Source organism: Melitaea cinxia, chromosome 17, assembly GCF_905220565.1.
Source record: "Melitaea cinxia chromosome 17, ilMelCinx1.1, whole genome shotgun sequence".
NCBI lineage: Eukaryota > Metazoa > Arthropoda > Insecta > Lepidoptera > Nymphalidae > Melitaea > Melitaea cinxia.
In genome coordinates, this window is record NC_059410.1 from 12,329,133 (window position 1) to 12,348,527 (window position 19,395).

General features: G+C 35.0%; 4 protein-coding genes across 4 annotated transcripts; 3 read left to right on the forward strand and 1 right to left on the reverse strand.

Annotated features, from left to right (window-relative positions):
• The first annotated feature begins 1,331 nt into the window (after positions 1–1,331).
• LOC123661374 (Bardet-Biedl syndrome 2 protein homolog) lies at positions 1,332–9,544 on the forward strand. The gene is made up of 11 exons (XM_045596340.1): positions 1,332–1,460; positions 1,603–1,780; positions 1,851–2,080; positions 2,166–2,348; positions 2,591–2,792; positions 3,405–3,643; positions 3,801–3,986; positions 4,063–4,443; positions 8,467–8,630; positions 8,977–9,125; positions 9,337–9,544. Exons 1-11 carry the CDS (start codon positions 1,332–1,334, stop codon positions 9,435–9,437), a joined length of 2,142 nt encoding a protein of 713 aa, XP_045452296.1. The 3' UTR covers positions 9,438–9,544.
• Positions 6,314–7,466, forward strand: LOC123661658 (SUMO-activating enzyme subunit 1). Its single transcript, XM_045596609.1, has one exon. It carries the CDS (start codon positions 6,393–6,395, stop codon positions 7,410–7,412), a length of 1,020 nt encoding a protein of 339 aa, XP_045452565.1. The 5' UTR covers positions 6,314–6,392; the 3' UTR covers positions 7,413–7,466.
• Positions 9,447–15,778, reverse strand: LOC123661373 (origin recognition complex subunit 1). Its single transcript, XM_045596339.1, has 9 exons — positions 15,497–15,778; positions 15,183–15,417; positions 14,037–14,997; positions 13,833–13,929; positions 13,031–13,203; positions 12,611–12,708; positions 11,424–11,686; positions 10,709–10,907; positions 9,447–9,988 (listed from the first exon to the last, which is right to left on the reverse strand). Exons 1-9 carry the CDS (start codon positions 15,589–15,591, stop codon positions 9,731–9,733), a joined length of 2,379 nt encoding a protein of 792 aa, XP_045452295.1. The 5' UTR covers positions 15,592–15,778; the 3' UTR covers positions 9,447–9,730.
• Positions 15,779–16,028: 250 nt separating this feature from the next.
• LOC123661543 (protein AATF) lies at positions 16,029–18,546 on the forward strand. The gene is made up of 2 exons (XM_045596500.1): positions 16,029–16,944; positions 17,393–18,546. Exons 1-2 carry the CDS (start codon positions 16,151–16,153, stop codon positions 18,291–18,293), a joined length of 1,695 nt encoding a protein of 564 aa, XP_045452456.1. The 5' UTR covers positions 16,029–16,150; the 3' UTR covers positions 18,294–18,546.
• The last annotated feature ends 849 nt before the right edge of the window (positions 18,547–19,395 follow it).

Consider the following 19,395-nt stretch of genomic DNA (forward strand, 5'->3'; position numbering starts at 1 on the left):
ATGCTAGCGCGACCCAATCTCGCCCCACCCAGGCAGACGACTGCTCACACGTAGTGGTTTTTTAGTTAGTAGGAGTCTGACATAACCCTCTGGCGCCCCCGCGGCGGAGGGTATCCATGATGTATTTTCCCCATGTAAAAAAAAGGTAATTGTACTTTCCCAGGGGAAGTTGCCGGATCTCCTACTGGACGCGTTCCCTAGGTGGCGGATGGGGTAATGCCACTCGCCTGGTTCCAGCGAGTGGTAGGGGTCTTAGGTCCTGGACCCCCGTGACCCCCCCCAAAAACCGGCGGACGGACGGGTCCGGGTGGTTCGGTCACTCATCCTGTGGCCCGAAAGCACGGAGTGGCGCGAAAGCGCGGTGTGCCGGCCGGGCTGTGCTGGGCCCTCTGGAGCTTTGCTCGGTTGCTCGGTGCGATCCGGCATTAGAGGTCGGGCAGGCCTGACCCCCAACTCCACGTAGCCGAGCGTTGGAGGTCAGGCTGCTTGGCTTGGAGGGGGGACGCTCCTGGACATCTGTCCCCATTCTGCAGACGGTAGACTGGTCCAGTTGAGCGTCCCTTACGTGGGGTGATCAGCTGGGGAGTCGGGGGATCGTCGGCTGACTTGAGACCCCATACGTCATCGGGAGGGGTGGTCCACCGGGGTGGGTGCCGGGGACCGGATATTTTCATTTGGGCCAGCCGCCGGGGCGAGGTGGTATCTGCTAGCGCGATCCCATCTCGCCCCATTTAGGCGGAGGTCTGCTTACACGTGGATGGTTTTTATTCACTAAGAGTCTGAGCCCCCTCCGATGCCACCTTGCCGCAGACTGTCCATGAGGATTTTCCCCGCGTTAAAAAAAAGGTAATTGTACTTTGATTATATCAGACTATACTTAGAATATTATTGTCCTTTGAGTTAAAATATATTTATTAAAAATTTAAGATTATATCACAAAAATGTAGGTGTAACCGCAGTATCTCTATTTCATTTGAAAATACATTTTTTTATGTCACTATGTCGGCAAACAAGCGTACGGCTCACCTGATGGTAAGCGATTACCGTAGCTTATAGACACCTGCAACACCAGAAGCATCGCAAGCGCGTTGCCGACCCAATCCCCAATCCCCCCAGGACATACTGAAACTATAGACATAAAAATGTTTTACTAATTAAACTTTGAAAACTCATCTCATCATTTTTTTTAAAAATCGTATTCGTATCAACAGACTTATTCGATTTTTGAAGAAAAAGAAATTATTTGATGCTATTACAGTTGCTATGGTAATTAATATGTCAACAATAGTTTAAATAGATCAGCAAATATAAATAATAAAAACAATTGAAGTATGCAGGCACTAAATTTACAACCAGTATTTAAATTAGAATTAAATCATAAAGTTACACCTGGAATTGTAACAATTGCAAAATACGATGGTACCCATGCCTGCCTTACAGCATCCGCTGGATACGATAAAGTAATTATAATCAGTTTTTCAAATAATCAATAATGTAAACACAAAGTCGGGTATTGTGTATAAGCTACGAAATTAAAAAAAAAATTAACCCATTTATTAACCATGCTACATTTAACTGCAATTTCTATTATTTCTTACGAAGATTATCATTCATCATCCCCATGGAGGGATGATAAGTGGACGTGCACAACGCTCGTTAGCCCACGGAGAAGTTTCTGAGCTTAATCTTAGTCAAGCAGTCATAGCTTTAGCTACTGGGCCAATTAAGCCAGATTGTAATCGAGATATGCTACTTATTGGATCTCCTACACAGATTTTAGGTAAAAAGTTGAATCAACTTACATCTGACTTCATGCACATTCCAGTTCTGAACTTTTATCTTGTTTACAGCCTACGATGTTCATGATAACTCTGATCTCTTCTTCAAAGAAGCTCCCGATGGTGTAAATGTTATTATTGTGGGTTATTTTGGTAAATATAACAATATATTAGTATTTGTGGGTGGCAATAGCTCAGTTCTTGCGCTTGACTGGGAAGGAACCGAATACTTTTGGAATGTAGTAACTGGTAAAGTTTGTTCAATGATGATATTAGATTTTGATAAGGATGGTGAAAATGAGGTAAGTAAAGGTTTTACATACGTAGATTGCTCATATTCTTATGTCACCAGATTGAAAATATTTAATAAATTTTATTAAATATTAGCTTCTTATTGGTTGTGAGGATTCCTACATTAGAGTATTAAAAAACAATCAATTTATAATGGAAATTGCTGAAACTGGACCGGTGATTTGTTTGTCACAAATTAGCGATGTCAGATTTGCATATGGACTAGCAAATGGAACCATTGGAATTTACGAAGAAGGCATTAGATTGTGGAGAGTCAAGGTAAATAACATTAACACAACTCTTTGTAAGCATAAACATCTTATACAATGGAAAAACACAAATTACAATCAAGACTATTCGAACTTATTTTATGGCGACGAACACGGTCTATGTAACTGGTCCAAAATATGACCAAAAACCTTATCGTGGTTTTACTTATATGCTTATAACTACAAGAATATCGTAGTCACTCTTCGTATCTTATCAATTTCTGCTTCTGCTAGTATAACATTCGGTTTCAGTCTAAACAAAATGCAATTTCACTTCAATGGTCAGGAGGAAATCTGGCATGTTGTTGGACTAACGGTCGTATAGACTGGCGTGATGAAATAGGACGAGTTCAACGTCGCGTTCAAATGCGATCTAATGCAGCAGCAATGTTGCTCGCCGACTATCGTACTGTTGGCATGCCCGATCTTGTTTGCATTTCTGATCGAGGGGAAGGTATTTTAAAACAGATATTTTGTATGGTTAATTACGCTAATCACAGGTACAATAAGTGTTAGCCAGTCAATAAATACCAAAACATAAAGCGGACAATATTACTATTCTTTTGCGTGTATCTACTTTGAAATGTTAAAATGTTCATAGGTAATTGTATATAAATTACATGGATATAGTCATAATACACGAGTATACCCCAGTGGCGTAGCGTGGCTTTTTGCTGCTCAGACCACCGAAAATTTATTCACTTACTAATGAATTTAATTTTTTTACCTTACCAATTAAAAACACTAATTTCACGCAAAATCTACATTATATTCATTAACCGATCTCAAAAAGGAGAAGGTTCTCAATTCTACTGTATTATTCATATGTTGAATTGTAATTACGGCTTGGAATTATTTATTTTTTGACAATTCAAAAAATCGTGGTGCTTTTACCGTCCTCGCGTGCCATACCCCCCCCCCCTCCCCCGGCAACCCCTACGCTACGCCACAGAGGATAGCCCATAACATACGTTACTTTTATGAAATTTATTATTTATTTATTTTACATGAAATAAAGTTAGTACAATATAAATAAAATTGCTACTATTTAAATTATTTTACTCAGTATTAGGTTATCCTCCTCTCCAAGAAAATATGGACTCAAATACAAGTTCAAAGAAAATAGCATCAGAAGAAGATCGCTTGGCTGTTACTGAGTTATTAAATAAGAAACAGGCATTACTGGTCGAGTTGCAACATTACGAAGCGAATGTTGCAAATGTGAATCACGATCAAGAGAGGTCTTCGACTACAATCCCAACGAACACAAGATTACAAGTGGCTGTTGCACCGGATAGTGAGGAAGTTAGAATCATTGAAAGATATTTATGAAAAAACGTTAACTTTTATCAACACGTTATTTTTTTACTCTTAAAAATTACGCATTATAAAAAAAAACATCTTTTAGTTTGACGTCTTAATTATTAAAAAATAAGTGAATGGTGTATTTATGTTAAAATAGGGCTGTCTTCAACTGGCCGTCTCGACAAATAATGAGACGATTGTACGCGTCGTGTTAATCCTAGCAGAGGGTGTATTTGAATCTGGAGAAACTTTAGCAAGACATCCTCAGCCGGGGCAGTTGAAATCTTTACTTTTTGTACCTTTGAAGCCACCAAGAGATGTTCCTGTTGATGTTCATATTAAGGTCATAGCTAAATTACTATACATTATTTAAAATTTTATTCGTATGTAATTACTTTGCATAACTTTAACAATTTCAGGCTCTTGTTGGTTACCCGGAGAGTGAGCAATTTCATATTTTTGAACTTACAAAACAGTTGCCGCGATTTTCAATGTACATGTTGTTAAATCCGTCTATAGTGAATACGAAAATTGATAGCTATGTAACATTTAGGATCAAGGAGCGAGTTCAGAGGATTTGTATTTGGATCAATCAAAATTTCCTTTTAGACGAAGAAATTGAATTAGGAAATGAAGACACAAAAGAGCTACATGTTCGTTTTTTATGCCTCAGAGATAAATCCTATTTAGATATGGATTTTGGTGCTGATGGTCTAGTAAAATTTACTACGCTTGACATCAGTCTAGCAGGCGAATTAGTTCAAAGCTTAGCTATATACTTAAATTTATCCGACTTACAGGTATGCTATTTTAGTTATTCGTTATATTATTATATTTACAACACAAATTTTATTTTTATGTTGTTTTACATGTTACCATTTGATCCTATTACAATTTTAGAACAAAAATACAAAATCATTTTGAAGTTCTTTGCATACATGAAATTTTAAAAATAAAACTTCAGTTATATTACACTTTTACGAAAATTTCTTTTTATTGTTTTTGAAAATGTTTAATAAAACTTTTTTTTCCATCTTAGCAATATAACGTAAATGGTTTTAGTTATATTTAATTATGTTATCACCTGACTTCAAAAAAGGAGAAGGTTCTCGATACGACTATATTTTTGATGTGTGCTACCTCATAACTTTTTACTGTGTGTGCCAATTTTAATGATTCTCTTTTTAAACGAAAGTTGGCGCTTGACTGCTTGTCATATAGTCCCATTTAAATTTGATTGAGATCTGACGAGTACTTTGGAGTTATTTCGACTAATACGTATTTAATTAATTTGTACGATTTTATTTATGTGTTACACATATATCATATCGATTGAATCGACCGTTCCAGCGGGTATCGAACCTGCATCTCCGACTGATCATGTCGGTGCTCTAGTCAATTAAGCTATGGAACGATGTACTCGCTAGATCAACATTTTTGATATGATGATTTTATATTCGGGCTAAGCGACCGTGGTGCCGTCTATAGTAATTTCTTTTACAGAAACCCGGTCCAACCACGGTCGCTTAGACCGAATATAAAATCATCATAACAAAAATTTCGATCTAGCGAGTACATCGTTCCATAGCTTAATTGGCTAGAGCACCGACACGGTCAGTCGGAGATGCAGGTTCGATCCCCGCTGGAACGGTCGATTTTTGATATGATATTAAAAAATGTTTACGTATTTAATAAACTTAATTATCGAATACCAGTAGGTACATCGTATTACATGCCAATGTAACTGTAGTTGTTTTTTTTCGTTTGCTAGTAAGCAAAATCATTATTCCGTCAATATCAAATACATATACGCATGGGCGTATTAACCCAATCAATCAATAGGGCTATGGCCCAGACGGCATTCTGCGAAGAGAGGCACAACCCGAGAACAAGGGCAAGCCCGGATCCGGTGATGGGGGGGGGGGGGGGGTTTAAAGGGGTCATGTCCTCCCCCTGAGCTTGGTCCAGGACCTAGGTGGCTACTAATTAAAATTGTTAAACAATATTTTTTTTTGTCACAATATAGATATTTTACAGTACTTACATACATTAATAAAATACCTACTTTTACCAGAATCTATTATTTATTATCAAAATTGTATTATAACTTCTTGTGACTTGATTACGACTATGTGACCCTCCTGGCGCCAAAGCTGGATCCGCTCTTGCACAAGGGGCAGTGCAAGCTGAGCACCAGTGAAGTCAAAAAATGAAAATAATAATAATAATAAATTTAAAAATTCTCTGAAAAAAGGTCAGCCGAAATATAATGCGTATTGTTTGTGTCTGGTTGTATTTTTTTTTAAATAATGAAATTTAAAGAATATTTTAGTATGATTATTTTTTTTAACTAACTTAATGGTATGAATGTTTTTTTTGATTTTACGAGACTTATCGCGATTGTCATTTTGAAACTCCCGATATATCGCGCGATGTTGTAGACGCCATGGACACGAGTGTCTCAACTCGAGTTAGTGTATTTTGTAAACTATTCATGGATATAATACCAAAAGCCAATGACGTTTTGTTTAGCACATTTCAATAAAAAATCGTCACTAATTGCGAATGTTTGTTTTTAAAAACGTATAAATAAAAACCGAATAATCGATATCTAGCCGATAATATTTTTCTAAGCAGCAAGCTTGAAGCGTGGTCTGAAATTGTAATGTCAAATTGTTATATCAAATAATCAAACAGAAGCGGCGCGTGTCTAATTTATTAGTCCCAAATTAAGAATAACTATAATAAAATGGTTGAAAATAACGAGGTTGAACTATCTGCAGCTGAAGCAGAACAATATGACCGCCAGATCCGACTGTGGGGACTAGAATCTCAAAAAAGATTACGCGCTTCAAAGGTTTTAATTATCGGCATGTCAGGTTTGGGTGCCGAAATAGCGAAAAACATTATTTTGTCTGGAGTTAAAAGTGTTTGTCTATTGGATGATGAGAAACTAAAAGAAATAGATTTATACTCTCAGTTCTTAGCTCCACCTGATAAGATTGGTGAGAATAGAGCGGAAAGTTCCTTGCAACGAGCGAGGGCTTTGAACCCAATGGTTGACGTTACCGCTGAGACAAAATCAGTCGAAGCGTTGCCTGATGTTTTCTTTACCACATTTGACATAGTTTGCGCAACTGGCTTGAAACAGGAACAGCTAGAACGTGTAAACAATATTTGCCGTGACAGCAATAAGAAATTTTTGTGCGGTGATGTATGGGGTATGTTTGGATATATGTTCGCCGATTTGATCGATCATGAATATTCAGAAGAAATAGTTCAGCACAAACCTGTGAAACGAGGTCCCGATGATTCAGAAAAAAGTGCAAGGGAAACTGTCAGTATTACTGTTAAGCGCAGAGCTATCTATGTTCCATTACAGAATGCTCTGTCTGCTGATTGGACTAAACCCGAATTGCGTTCAAGGTTGCGACGTGGTGACCCATCTTATTTTGTAATGAAGATACTTCTAAGGTTCAGAGATGAATTCAATAGAAATCCTGATCCCGCTAAGAGAAAAGCAGATACTGAAGTAATATTCCAAATGAGGGATGAACTTGTAAAAGAATTGTCTATTCCTGTTGGATTTATAAGTGACGAATTGTTAACGGACGTATTTGGAATAGTTTCGGGAGCATCTGCTGTGCTTGGAGGGGTAATTGGTCAGGAAGTAGTGAAAGCAGTGAGTCAGCGAGAGCCACCTCATAACAATATGTTTTTCTTCAATCCAGTTAAATGTGTTGGCTTTGTAGAATTGTATGGTCAATGACTTAAATTTTGTGTATTTTATAATGACAAGTTCAAATAAATACTCTTAAATTAACTCTATCTTTTATTTTTTACGCTTCAGCCTGTAATATCCCACTACTGGGCATAGGCCTCTTTCCTCATGTAGGAGAAGGATCAGAGCTTAATCCACCACGCTGCTCCAATAACCTGCATTGGCTGCTCCAATGCAGGTTGGCAGATATATTCCCTACTACGAGTAATGATCGCTATCGGGTGTACATGATAACAACCGGGACCGACGGCTTAACGTGCTCTCCGAGGTATGGTGGGGAGACCCACAAGGACTGCACAAACACCCAGACCACGGCAAACACCTGTATGGCCAATACAAATGTTTGTCATGTGCGGGGATCGAACCCGCAACTGCCAGCGCAACAGGCACAATCAATAGCTGTAGTCGTTGCGCCAATGCGGCGTCAGTCATCTTTTATTTACTTTTTTATCAATATTTTATTTTCAAGGATTAACTCCCTGTGACAAAGGTATGGAAACAATACACAAGCATGTATACAAATATGAAATTTACATGCTTATATTTTAATAAAACAATATTTTTTTTGCTAGAAATACATTTGTGTAGTTTCTTGATAGAATAAGTGTCTGTTAAATTAAAAAATAGTTAAGTAAACACGCATTATCAAAGATTACTCAAAAAGTTGTTATCAGATCTCGATGAAATTTAAATGTGACCACATGATAAACAGTCATCAGCTTTCGATTGAATCATCAAAATCGGTACACCCAGTAAAAAGTTATGCGGTATAATACAACGTAGGTCGACGAAAAAATAATCAAGTAAAAACGCATTATTACATATAACTCGAAAAGTGGTTGTTAGATCTCAAATAAATTTAAATGGGACCAAATGACACACACCACCTTGCGATTAAAAATTTTTTTGTCTAAGTGGGTCCACCCAGTCAAAAGTTCTGAAGTAACATAAAAATAATACAGTCAAATTGAGAACCTCCTCCTTTTTTGGAAGTTGGTTAAAAAGGTTGTCTAAAATATTTTCAAGACATTTTGTATTTTAGTCAACTGCTAGATTTCCAGAGGCAGAAGAAAAAATAAGAGCTAAAATGGATGTTGTATCTGAAATAGGAGAAACAAGGCATAGGTTAGCAGCGGAAACAGCTGAAAAAGCTCAGTTGATTACAGCATTGTTACCGGCTGCTCAAGATGCCGCATCCTATGACTTGTAAGCGTTACTTTTTGTTATGCAATAAGATCAGCAAATAAGCGTACAGCTCACCTGATGGTTAGCAATTACTGTAGCCTATAGATGCCTGCAACACCACAAGCATCACAAGCACGTTGCCAACCCTACTCCAAATCCCCTCTAGACGTTCTAGTTACCTTACTCACCACAGGAACATACACTTCTTGAAAGCATTATTATTTAGCTCTGATTTTCTGTAAGGTTGAGGGACTTTCGCAGCTGGGCTGCTCCAGATTTTGATCAGGTCATTTCATGCTGTACTCTACACCAGTTAAACATTCTCAGGATAATTATAAATGAAAAAAAGTTATTTTTTTCTTTTTAGGAAAGAGATGTTAAATAGGTATAAGGATGTTATTTTATTAAATGAAGAACTATTGACAAGCTGTCACATGCGACGTGCTACTCAAGAACAAGCAGTGGCATCGCTCAAAGATCTTCATGCGATTTTACAACAAGCAGCTCGACTAAGAGGTTGGATTTCATGATTAATTAGTCCCGCCAGTTGAGAATGGGGATTCATCCGCTTACTAGCTATATTGAGTCTTGGTGAATGTTACTGTTAGAGGTTCTCAAGAATAATGTGAAATTTCCTTTATGTATTTAAATGTAAATTGAAGTTTAGCTAAAAGTTTCATCCCATGAGCTTTATTTGTACATATAGTTGATGTATATTTTGTTTCAGTGGGCAAATATGCTAAAGCAGTAATAATGGCATGCAGGACAGCTGTCAGTGATAATAACACTGAAGCACTGGTGAAGATTCTTCAAGCAGGGGATGCATAAAAAAGCCTCTTATAGAAATAATTTATTAATTCACCTAATATTTTTAAACAATAACATTCAGTCAGATCATAACAAATGAGGTAATTAAAAAAATAATAATAACAAAATACTTGTTTCACTTGTTTTTTTAACATGAAACAAATTGTACAAATTAAAAAAAAGGCACATTAAATTGAACAAAAATTCATTTCTAACAGCTTCATAACTACTTAAACTCTACCAGCATTCAGCTAAACTTAAATTACAATTTATGAGAAAAAAAAAAAATTAAAATCAGTATATCTATATCTAAATCATACAGTGATCTGTTTAGTTGCATAATGTACGTCATCTGCACTAACATTGAGTAATAGTCTTGGTTCAGATGGTTTTGGCTCCATCAGTAATAACTTGATAGCTGCTAGTCTAGCACATATAGTTTGTGCTTGCGAGGGAGTCGGTGCTCTAATGCTAGGTGCGGATCTGTACGGTCGGCCATCCAAAGCAACTATAGCTGCCGCTGTGGCTAATGCACGAGATAATGTGGTCTCGTCTGATCCTGTTCTTTCAACCTGAAAGTAATAACTTTTATTAATATAGAGTATTGATAGTAAGATAAATAAAAATTCTAAGCAATTTTTAATAGCTTTTCTCTTTTTTTTGTATACAGAATTAGTTGAAAGAAAAACAGTATTACTCGATTTTCATATAAGTACGATATTTAACTATTATAGTAGGACTAACTATCCTAATTTATATTTTATAAAAATAACTTAGCATATGTGTAAATGAGGGTAAATATAAAAGTGGGTGATTTTGGATTGTGTATACACAATAGTGAGAAGATCACAGATAAATAATACTGCTTTCAAGTAGTGTTTTGTTCCTCTGGTGAGTAAGTTGACCAGAGCTGGAGGGTCGACAACTTGCTTGCGACGCTTCTGGTGTTGCAGGCGTCTATAGGCTACGGCAGTGTTTCCCAAAGTGGGCGATAACGCCCCTTGTGGGACCTGCAGTACTGCAGTAAGAGACTTAGAAAGAAAATGGTGGTGTTGTGTAGAGGCTTGGAGGGCGATTCGCATTTAATCTATAAGGACTCTCGACTATAACTTGTGAACATCAACCAATATTCATTAAGAGATTGCTCAAAGGGGGCACTATAAAATAATTTTTTCTCTTAGTAGGGCAGTAGACAAAATAAGTTTGAGAACCCCTGGGCTACGGTAACAACTTTACATCATATAGACCGTATTCTTGTTTGCCAACCTAGTCGTATAAAAAAAGAAATACACCTCTGCAGCCACTGCTCTCAACATAAGTCTCTCAGCCGGTGAACAGTTTCGTATCGCTCTGATAGTGGCTCCAGATGCAGCTTCACCAAGGGCCTGCTGTACTTCTTTCATTCCAGCGCAGTTTGGTCTCGCTATTTCTAATGCACGAGAGCATAAGGCTAGGGCACGACGAGCGTCACCCGATACTGCTGCTACTTTTCTATAATGTATGAAAAATATTAATTTATTTTATTATTCTAAATTTCTCCAATTCTTTTATATAAAAACACTTTAGTGAATCATCACGTAAAAAAAATTATGTACTACTAGCTCTTAGATTCTGTATTTTTTTTAACTGTACCCCGCAGTTCTACCCTAGTAAATTTTGAAGTAAAAACACACTAAAGTAATATAAAACTCTTCATTGGAAAATGGACTATACAGCACAAAAGGAATTTTTCGATTCAAATTTGTAGTTGCTGAGAATAGCATGTTAAAAACTAAAAATAAACAAATTTTTCAGGTTTATAATATTAATATTGATATAATATAGATTGTGTTTGTAGTAAGTTGAGTATTTGCTTGCCCCAAAGCAATATTAAAGGATATTAACTAAATATGAAAAAAAAAAATTCATTCTCAAGTTCAGCTAGACAACTTTAGTCTAGTCAGTTCAGTCCATGACCCACTAACAATAAAACAAAAAGTAAAAATAAAAAGTAAATCAATTGCTAACCTAGCTATAAGTTGGACAGCATCTGCAGTGACATTAGCACCAGCTAGCCTTGTAGCTACAATACACTGTAGTTGTGTGTGAGTGTAGGGTGGGAATGTCAGTCTAGTGAGACCCAGTCGGGAGGCTACTCTAGCCGCTAGTGCTCGTTCTGGTAAGTCCATAGTATTGGCTACAGCTAAGACAGTCAGTAATGCAGTGTTGTGAGCAGCCCACTCCATTATACTATAAAGTACGTCCTGACGCCTGTTGCATAGGGCATCTAGCTGAAATTATAAAGTTTACTTATTAATTGCTGTGCCCGCGACTTCGTCCGCGTGGAATTAAACCAAAAAGTTATTGTTCAGTTCGCAGTTATAAAATAATTAGATTTTAAAAATAAAAGTAGCCTTAGTAACTCCTTGTTACATCTTCTATTTTGCCAGTGAAAGTCCCGTCAAAATCGGATCGCCGGACGGACGGACGGACGGACGGACGGACGGACGGACGGACGGACGGACGGACCGACAGACAAAATTGTAAAAAATGTTATTTTGGTCTATGTACCGTGAAAACATCATGCATTTAGTAAAAAGCAGTTATTCAAAATATTATGAACAGAAACTCCAATTTTATTTATTTGATTAGATTATAAGATATTTATGTTGCTAATGCTTCATTTTATAATAGTAGTTTTGGTAATGTAGTTTTGTATTTATTTATATGCAGCATTATTTATTACAGCAGCAATTTAAAAGATTCACTTTTACTTATCTATAATTAATTAATCAAAAACGCTTTACCCCACTACACAGTGGTGCGGGTAGTCACTTAAAACCTCATCAGTTTGCAGGTTCGATTTCTGCTCGGATAGATATTTGTTTTTGTACCTATATTTCCTTCTAGTTTGGATGTCTGTCTTTGTTGGTCTCCTCACCGTGCCTCAGAGAGGATTTAAAGCCTTCGGTCCCGGTTATTATCATGAATACCTAATAGCGATAATTACTTATAGTAAAGAACGTATCTGACCACCTGCAGTGGAGCAGCGTGGTGGCACTTATCTTTCCTGGCCTATGCACACTAGTGAGATGTTACTGGCTAAATGCGTATTAATTTGTATATATATATAATTTTAAATTGCAAAATGATTCAAGTGATTTTTAAGCTTATTTGAATATAGTAAGTTATGATTTTTATTTTTCGAGTGTTACCTCATCAACAACCAGAACTGTTGGTGTCCTTCTCGGTCCTGGGTTTTGGAAACGTTTTTCCAGAAGAGAGCAGGCTTGTTCCCACACCACAGACTTTCCTGTAATTAGATAATCAAGGTTACTAATCAAGTATTAAACAAATTTCCATAAATGATTTTGTAATCCATATTACTTTCTTTTAACATTCACATTACACACATATAAATTTCTTTTTAAATATTTAAATATACTCATTGTTTTATTATTTTTTTTAAACAAATTTACTGTACATTTATTTAATTTAATAATCAAATTTAACTTTATAAAATGTAAGTAATAGTACTTTTAGTGATAGTAATAACAGGAAAAAATATGGATTTACTAAAAATACACGGAAATTAACAGATAAATATATTGATATACATTTTTCATATAACAAACCTGTTAGTTGTTTGTATATTTGCACATAGGCTTGTCTGGGTTCGGCGATCCTCATACCATTTACTTCAACAAGTTGGAATTCAGGAAGATCTGGTTCCTCTTTTAAAACTTTAAGAGCTGAATTAACAGTTGCTGTCTTTCCAGTACCCGGTACTCCTGAGATATACATGCACCTAGAAAATTTGTTGATTTATCATTGAAATGTGGCAAATCCCTGCGTGAGTTGCTACACTTTTTTTTTGGCCGCATCAACTTTATACAATTACTTTTTTCGTAAATAAAACGTTTTAATATAGAAAAACTAGGTTAAGAAAATATACTTTGTTGATTAAATATTTATGACACAAGTTTTATAGTATTGGTCCCAACTATGATTTTGTCAATTTGATCCTATATTTATGTTTATTTAAGTTATTTGGTATGTTTTGAAAACAAATTAATTATTACCATTAATTTCAAAGTAACAATTTATAGTTTTAGTATTTTTATATTCCTATCTTCTGATTTTACACTATATTTAAGTTACCTGTTTTTGTTCATTTTTGTTTTAGTTTTATTTTTTTCTGTAATGCATGTGTACTTTGTACTTTACTTTATATGTCTATATTAAACGATTGTAGTCGAATTTGTGGACTAATAAAAAAAAATCTGTATGAATATCATATTTACAAAATAAAATGTTTAAATATAGAAAAATTATAGTAATCCATGAAAATATAATTGAATTCAGTTGTATCTTTAACTGATATCAGAATTCACACCATTATAATGTTTTGTAATTTAAAGAATTTTGAAAATTTACCCGCTTACGGCATGCAACAACTTGCTTCGCACAAATGACAATATTTCATGCATTTGGTTTTCTCTACCTGGTAAAGATTTACTTTCTGTGAGAAATTCTGAAAACAAATTAAAAAGGAATACAGTTTTATATAAACTATCAATTAATACATAAAAAAAGTATTTTATTTGTAATACTTTCATTAATTTTAAACAATTGTCTTACCCTCAATATTATCAACAGAATGAGTTCTCATGTGTAATGTTGGTGTTAGCTCACTAGTCAATATTCTTTTAACACTTTTCGGTGTTTTAGCAACAGAACTTCTAGTCCTAGGAGTCCTGGGTGTTTTAGGAGTTCTAGGTGTCTTTGGAGTTTTAGGAACCTTTGGTGTCATTGGTACATCCTTATATTCATCTGCGCTATCACAGCTTGAACTACTTTTCCTAATTGCTCGTCTCTGGGTCCGTTTAACAGGAGAAGTATCATTTTCACAATACACTGGGTGTCTAGTGACTCTCCCTGATCGTGTGGCATATGTTTCTTTCTCTTCTTCCTCAAATACTAGTACTTTCTTTGGAGTTTCATCACTTAATTTAAGTTGAGGTGTTTTTCTTTTTGGGGTGGACGGAATATGCTCTCTAATAATTAGTGTAGGTAACTCGTCATCTGAATTTTCTTTCAATTCCATTGAAAGTATTTCTTGAATATTATTTTTATTAAGTTTTCTTGAACTCTTTGGCGTCTCCATCACTGATGTTAATTTTGTACTTTGTGGAGTAGATTTTTTTGGAGAATCCTTTTCATTTTTATCGGCTAAAATGGCTCTTTTCAGTAAAATCTTAGTCCCATCATTTTTACTTACACTCCAATTTTTTTCTGATATTGAAACTCTACCCATTCTCTTGACTAAGCTACTCGGTGTTTTAGGTGTTCTTGATTTAGGTGTAACATTATTCTTACTAGGTGTAGTTAAAAGTTTAAGTGCCTTTCTCTCATCTTCCAGTACTGGTTCAATATGAAACTTTTTTCTACTGACTGGCATGAGTCTGTAGCGACAAATGTATGATAGTTTACCATTTAGAATTTCATCTGTGTCCTTTGTAAATGTGAAAGTAATATCACATTTTTTAAATATCGTTTCTATGGACACATCTGTGTCAAATGGACGATGATCTTCTATTACCTAAAATTAAGAATTTCAGTAATATAACAAATGTTATCAGGTTACTGCTATCAGTATCATATAGTAATAGTTGAAACTTACCAAACATTCCAAGAGATAGAATAGAGAATAAGCGAAATTAGTGACAGTGAAGTAACATAAAATAAATTAGCTATTGAATGTTATAGTATATTGATATTAATTACCTCTCTGTCATAGAATACAATATTATCCATGTTACATTCTTTAGGTAAACCACTAGGCCTGGAATACCACTGAACTTTTGCCCTAAATGGATCATTATTATTCGATTGATCCTCATATAAAGTTAGTATCTTAGCAGCATCACAACCTCCTTCTGTGTCTGGTTCAGCTGCGTCAGCATTTGATATTAAAACATAATCGCCGATTTCGCCAATAATATCCTTAAATTGGAATTTCCTACAAAAAATAACAAGCTGTCGTTATGATGTATAATTGTTATGAACATTATTAATACGAGAAATTAAACTCTTATTACTGATAGAAACGGAAGGAATTGGAGAAGTTTTGTTCGCTGGGTATTTCTTCTGAAAGCCATGTTACATTTCTCACAATTACTTTTCTTCTTGGCATTCTTTTTACAATAAAAATTATCGTCGGTCGTTACAATGGGTTAAAATGTTTTTTTTTTTTGTTTCATTTGTCAAATAGTAGCAAAAGCAAATTCACAGCAAATTGTTTACTTTCGCGCCGTTTCTAGTATTACCATTATTATTAAAGTATTTTATAATTTTTTAATTTTACACTATACGTATACCCTCATAGATTATACACTTATATACTGGTTTATACCCTTTTGAATTATTTAAATGATATTTTAGGTGAATTTATTTAAATTATAAAATCTTTCTCTCTTAAAAATAAATAAATAAATACTAAATAAATTGTTAACTGAATACATGTGGAAATTGTGTTCTTCCTGGATGGCCATTTATTTTTAATCAAAACTTCAGTATTTTTTTTCAAGTTACTCGAGTCATTCGATTAGTAAGTCCGTAAGTCGTTTGAGTCCATTCCTAGGAAAGTCATTTTTTGCAGTTTTATTGTCTTCGGATTTAGCACATTTTGTTTTCTTACGTCAAAACAGTCAGTTTTTGGTTAGTTTTTAAAAACATATATTGTCAAAGTAAAAATGAAGTTAAGACAGAAAAAAACAAAGCCGATATTATCAGATAAAATTGCTGATGCATTAACAGTGAAACCACGGCTCGATATTGAAGATGACCATGTGTTTAATACCAAACCCAACACTGTTTCACGTGTTGACTTCAGCTCATCAGATAGCGAAGATGAGGCCGTGATTAGTGATTTTAAGAAAAGAAACGTGAATTTGTTAAGTGATATTAGTAAAAAATATGAGGGTCAAGTGGTTTCGCGTAAAGTAATTGAGAACAGTTACGATGAGGAAAATTCGAGTGATGAAGACATCAATGTCAATGATACTAGCGTATCAGAGAAGAAATTAGAAGCAGAACGATCAGCTACCGATGCTGACAGTGCAGAGGAAAGTGACGACTATAATATTACAAATGTTTTGAAACAAATAAATGCCAGTTCTGATGAACAATCAGATGGTTCTGAGAAAGATTCTGATGGTGATGAAGAAGGTGATGATGACGATGATGACGATGATGAAGACGATGAAGGTGAAGGTTACGATATCAGTCAAATGGAAGAACCACTGAAAGAAGAATTTGAGCATGTTAAGAAGCAAAATATCAGTGAGGAGGCAAAGAGAGGCACATGTGTTAGAAACCAGCTTCTTCTATGGGAAGGCCTGTTAGAGATGAGAATACACATGCAGAGGTGTGTGAACACGGCCAACCAGATGCCTATGAGTGAAACCTTTAATGAATTAAAGGGCAATAGTGAATTTGCTGAGGAGACAAATACAACTATAAATAATGTATCTACCTTGTTAGACAAGTGAGTATTGTTGTCAATATATATGTTGTAGAAGGGTTTTCTTTTTGACAAAAATGCCTAAATATGTTATAACATACACTCACAGTCGCCTGTCAATAAGGTGGCCGTACTTTACGCCCATATGTTTGATTTATACTTTGTGCTGGTATTTTTGATATTAACTAAGTAATTAGCCAGCTGTTTAACTGCCTATTTTTTTTTAAGTAAATATATATTAAAAAGTTATATATTACTTGAGACCCTACAATCCGTAGGCAGATATAATCACTGCACCCTTTAATCGGCTACCAATGAATGAATACATGACAAATTTGTGTATTTATGTTTGTTTTAAACATAAAAGAGAGTAAAATTTAATTTTACTTTACATTTTATGATATTGGTTATAATTTTTTTTTTTTGATTAATAACATTTCATAATAATATCAATTATTAATTTCTGTTTCAGATTCCTTACACTGCAAAATATGTTACTACAAAAATTTCCTGAGACAAAATCATTGTCGAGTAATAAACAAATACTAGATGGAAAATCTGCAAAAGGTAATGATAATGAGAGTGATGAAGAGATTCCAAGTGACACGGACAATGAAGAGATTCCATCAGACACGGAACCTGAAGACAATGGGGTTGTAGATAAAAAAGAAAATATTCCAAAGAAATCTACTCAAAAGAAACGGAAACTTGCCGACTATGATAGTGATTTAGCATCATCTCATAAAGCTTTCAAACCATTTAGAGATACTACAATACAGAAATGGAATGAAAAAACAAAATTAGCGACAGCTGCAAACATTAAAAATACACCAACAAACACAATATTACAACAAATATCATTTATTCTATCTGATAGAAATAGACTTATTCGTAGGACACAGTTAAAAAGGGCCGAATATGACATTATAGGTTATACTCACAAACTTCCACAATCAGAGAATAATGACCAAAATGACATGAACCCTGTAACAAGAGACCGAAAGGATAATGATGAGTATATTCCAGAAATATTTGACGACAGTGACTTTTATCATCAATTACTTAGAGAATTAATTGAATGTAAAACAGCAGATATAACCGACCCTGTCCAACTCAGTCGTCAATGGATAGCACTGCAACAATTGAGAAATAAAATGAAAAGAAAAGTGGACACGAAAGCGACAAAGGGACGTAAAATTAAATATGTTGTACATAATAAATTAGTAAGTTACATGGCTCCAGAAAAGTGTCTTAAGTGGTCTGACGAAAGTTGTAAAGAATTGTATAGTTCATTGTTTGGTAAAATATTTGAGAATAATAATATAGGAGTAAATGTTAATTTAGATAATTTATCAACAAATAAAATATTGTAATGATTTTTTCTTTCAACTTATAGAAATTATCGTGATTTAGTAAAAAAAAGAATGACATTTAATTACTATATTTTTTGACTTGATATCTCAATAACAACTGCAACTATCACAAAACATCTCACCATACTACAAATAACAGAGCATGTTTTGGTGAAGTTGTGTGATTAGTCGCCATAATGTGCTAGCGTCATGTATTCTTGGCATAACCAAAATTTTGGGGCATAAGCAAATAAATTTATGTATACTAAAAAAAGGATTTCTTTACTGTAACTTTTTATTTACTTACACTATCTATATACTATTTCAATAATAGCTTGAGCAAATCTACCCAAAATTTCCTTTTCAAATTCATCATACCAACATTTTAATTAATTTCAAGTATACTACATTTAATTTTGTTCTTTGTATTATTATATACAAAAAAACTACTATTAGCTACAAGTCAGGGTGGGGCAAACACACCGCCTCGCCCCACTGTGGCTGTGCTCATGCATGGGTTGTCGCTCGGCAGATATTTTTAAAAACACATTCGTTTCTGGTCTAATGATTTTCCTTGAGAGTATCCTATAATTATTTATTAAATTTAAGAAAATTTAAACAAACTATAATTGGTCCACCTGTTGTAAAGCTTAGCGCCGGGTAATAATTTGAGCAATATATTTTTATTTATTTTTAAATATTTATTATTTACTAGAAATATTAATGATTTGCCTAAATTAAATATTGATGAGACGCCGCGTTGGCGCAACGGTTATAGCCATGGATTGTATCTTTCGCGCTGGCGGTTGCGGGTTCGATCCCCGCACATGACAAACTTTTGTATTGGCCATACAGGCGTTTGCCGTGGTCTGGGTGTTTGTGCAGTCCTTGTGGGTCTCCCCACCGTGCCTCGGAGAGCACGTTAAGCCGTCGGTCCCAGTTGTTTCATGTACACCTGATAGTGATCGTTACTCATAGTAGGGAATATATCCGCCAACCCGCATTGGAGCAGCGTGATGGATTAAGCTCTGATCCTTCTCCTACATGGGGAAAGAGGTCTATGCCCAGTAGTGGAATATTACAGGCTGAAGTGAAATCATTAGACTGAACGCGTAACTCTTTG

Bases quoted from the DNA above. Each gene is read 5' to 3' on its own strand.
- LOC123661543 (XM_045596500.1), top strand. From the start codon at position 16,151: ATGAAGTTAAGACAGAAAAAAACAAAGCCGATATTATCAGATAAAATT. The intron at 16,945-17,392 runs GTGAGTATTGTT...TTTCTGTTTCAG, and splicing joins GTATCTACCTTGTTAGACAA to ATTCCTTACACTGCAAAATA.
- LOC123661374 (XM_045596340.1), top strand. From the start codon at position 1,332: ATGCAGGCACTAAATTTACAACCAGTATTTAAATTAGAATTAAATCAT. The intron at 1,461-1,602 runs GTAATTATAATC...TTTCTTACGAAG, and splicing joins CATCCGCTGGATACGATAAA to ATTATCATTCATCATCCCCA. The intron at 2,081-2,165 runs GTAAGTAAAGGT...ATTAAATATTAG, and splicing joins ATAAGGATGGTGAAAATGAG to CTTCTTATTGGTTGTGAGGA.
- LOC123661658 (XM_045596609.1), top strand. From the start codon at position 6,393: ATGGTTGAAAATAACGAGGTTGAACTATCTGCAGCTGAAGCAGAACAA.
- LOC123661373 (XM_045596339.1), bottom strand. From the start codon at position 15,591: ATGCCAAGAAGAAAAGTAATTGTGAGAAATGTAACATGGCTTTCAGAA. The intron at 13,204-13,832 runs GTAAATTTTCAA...CAAATTTTCTAG, and splicing joins TTGTTGCATGCCGTAAGCGG to GTGCATGTATATCTCAGGAG. The intron at 9,989-10,708 runs GTGTATTTCTTT...TATTACTTTCAG, and splicing joins TGAGAGCAGTGGCTGCAGAG to GTTGAAAGAACAGGATCAGA.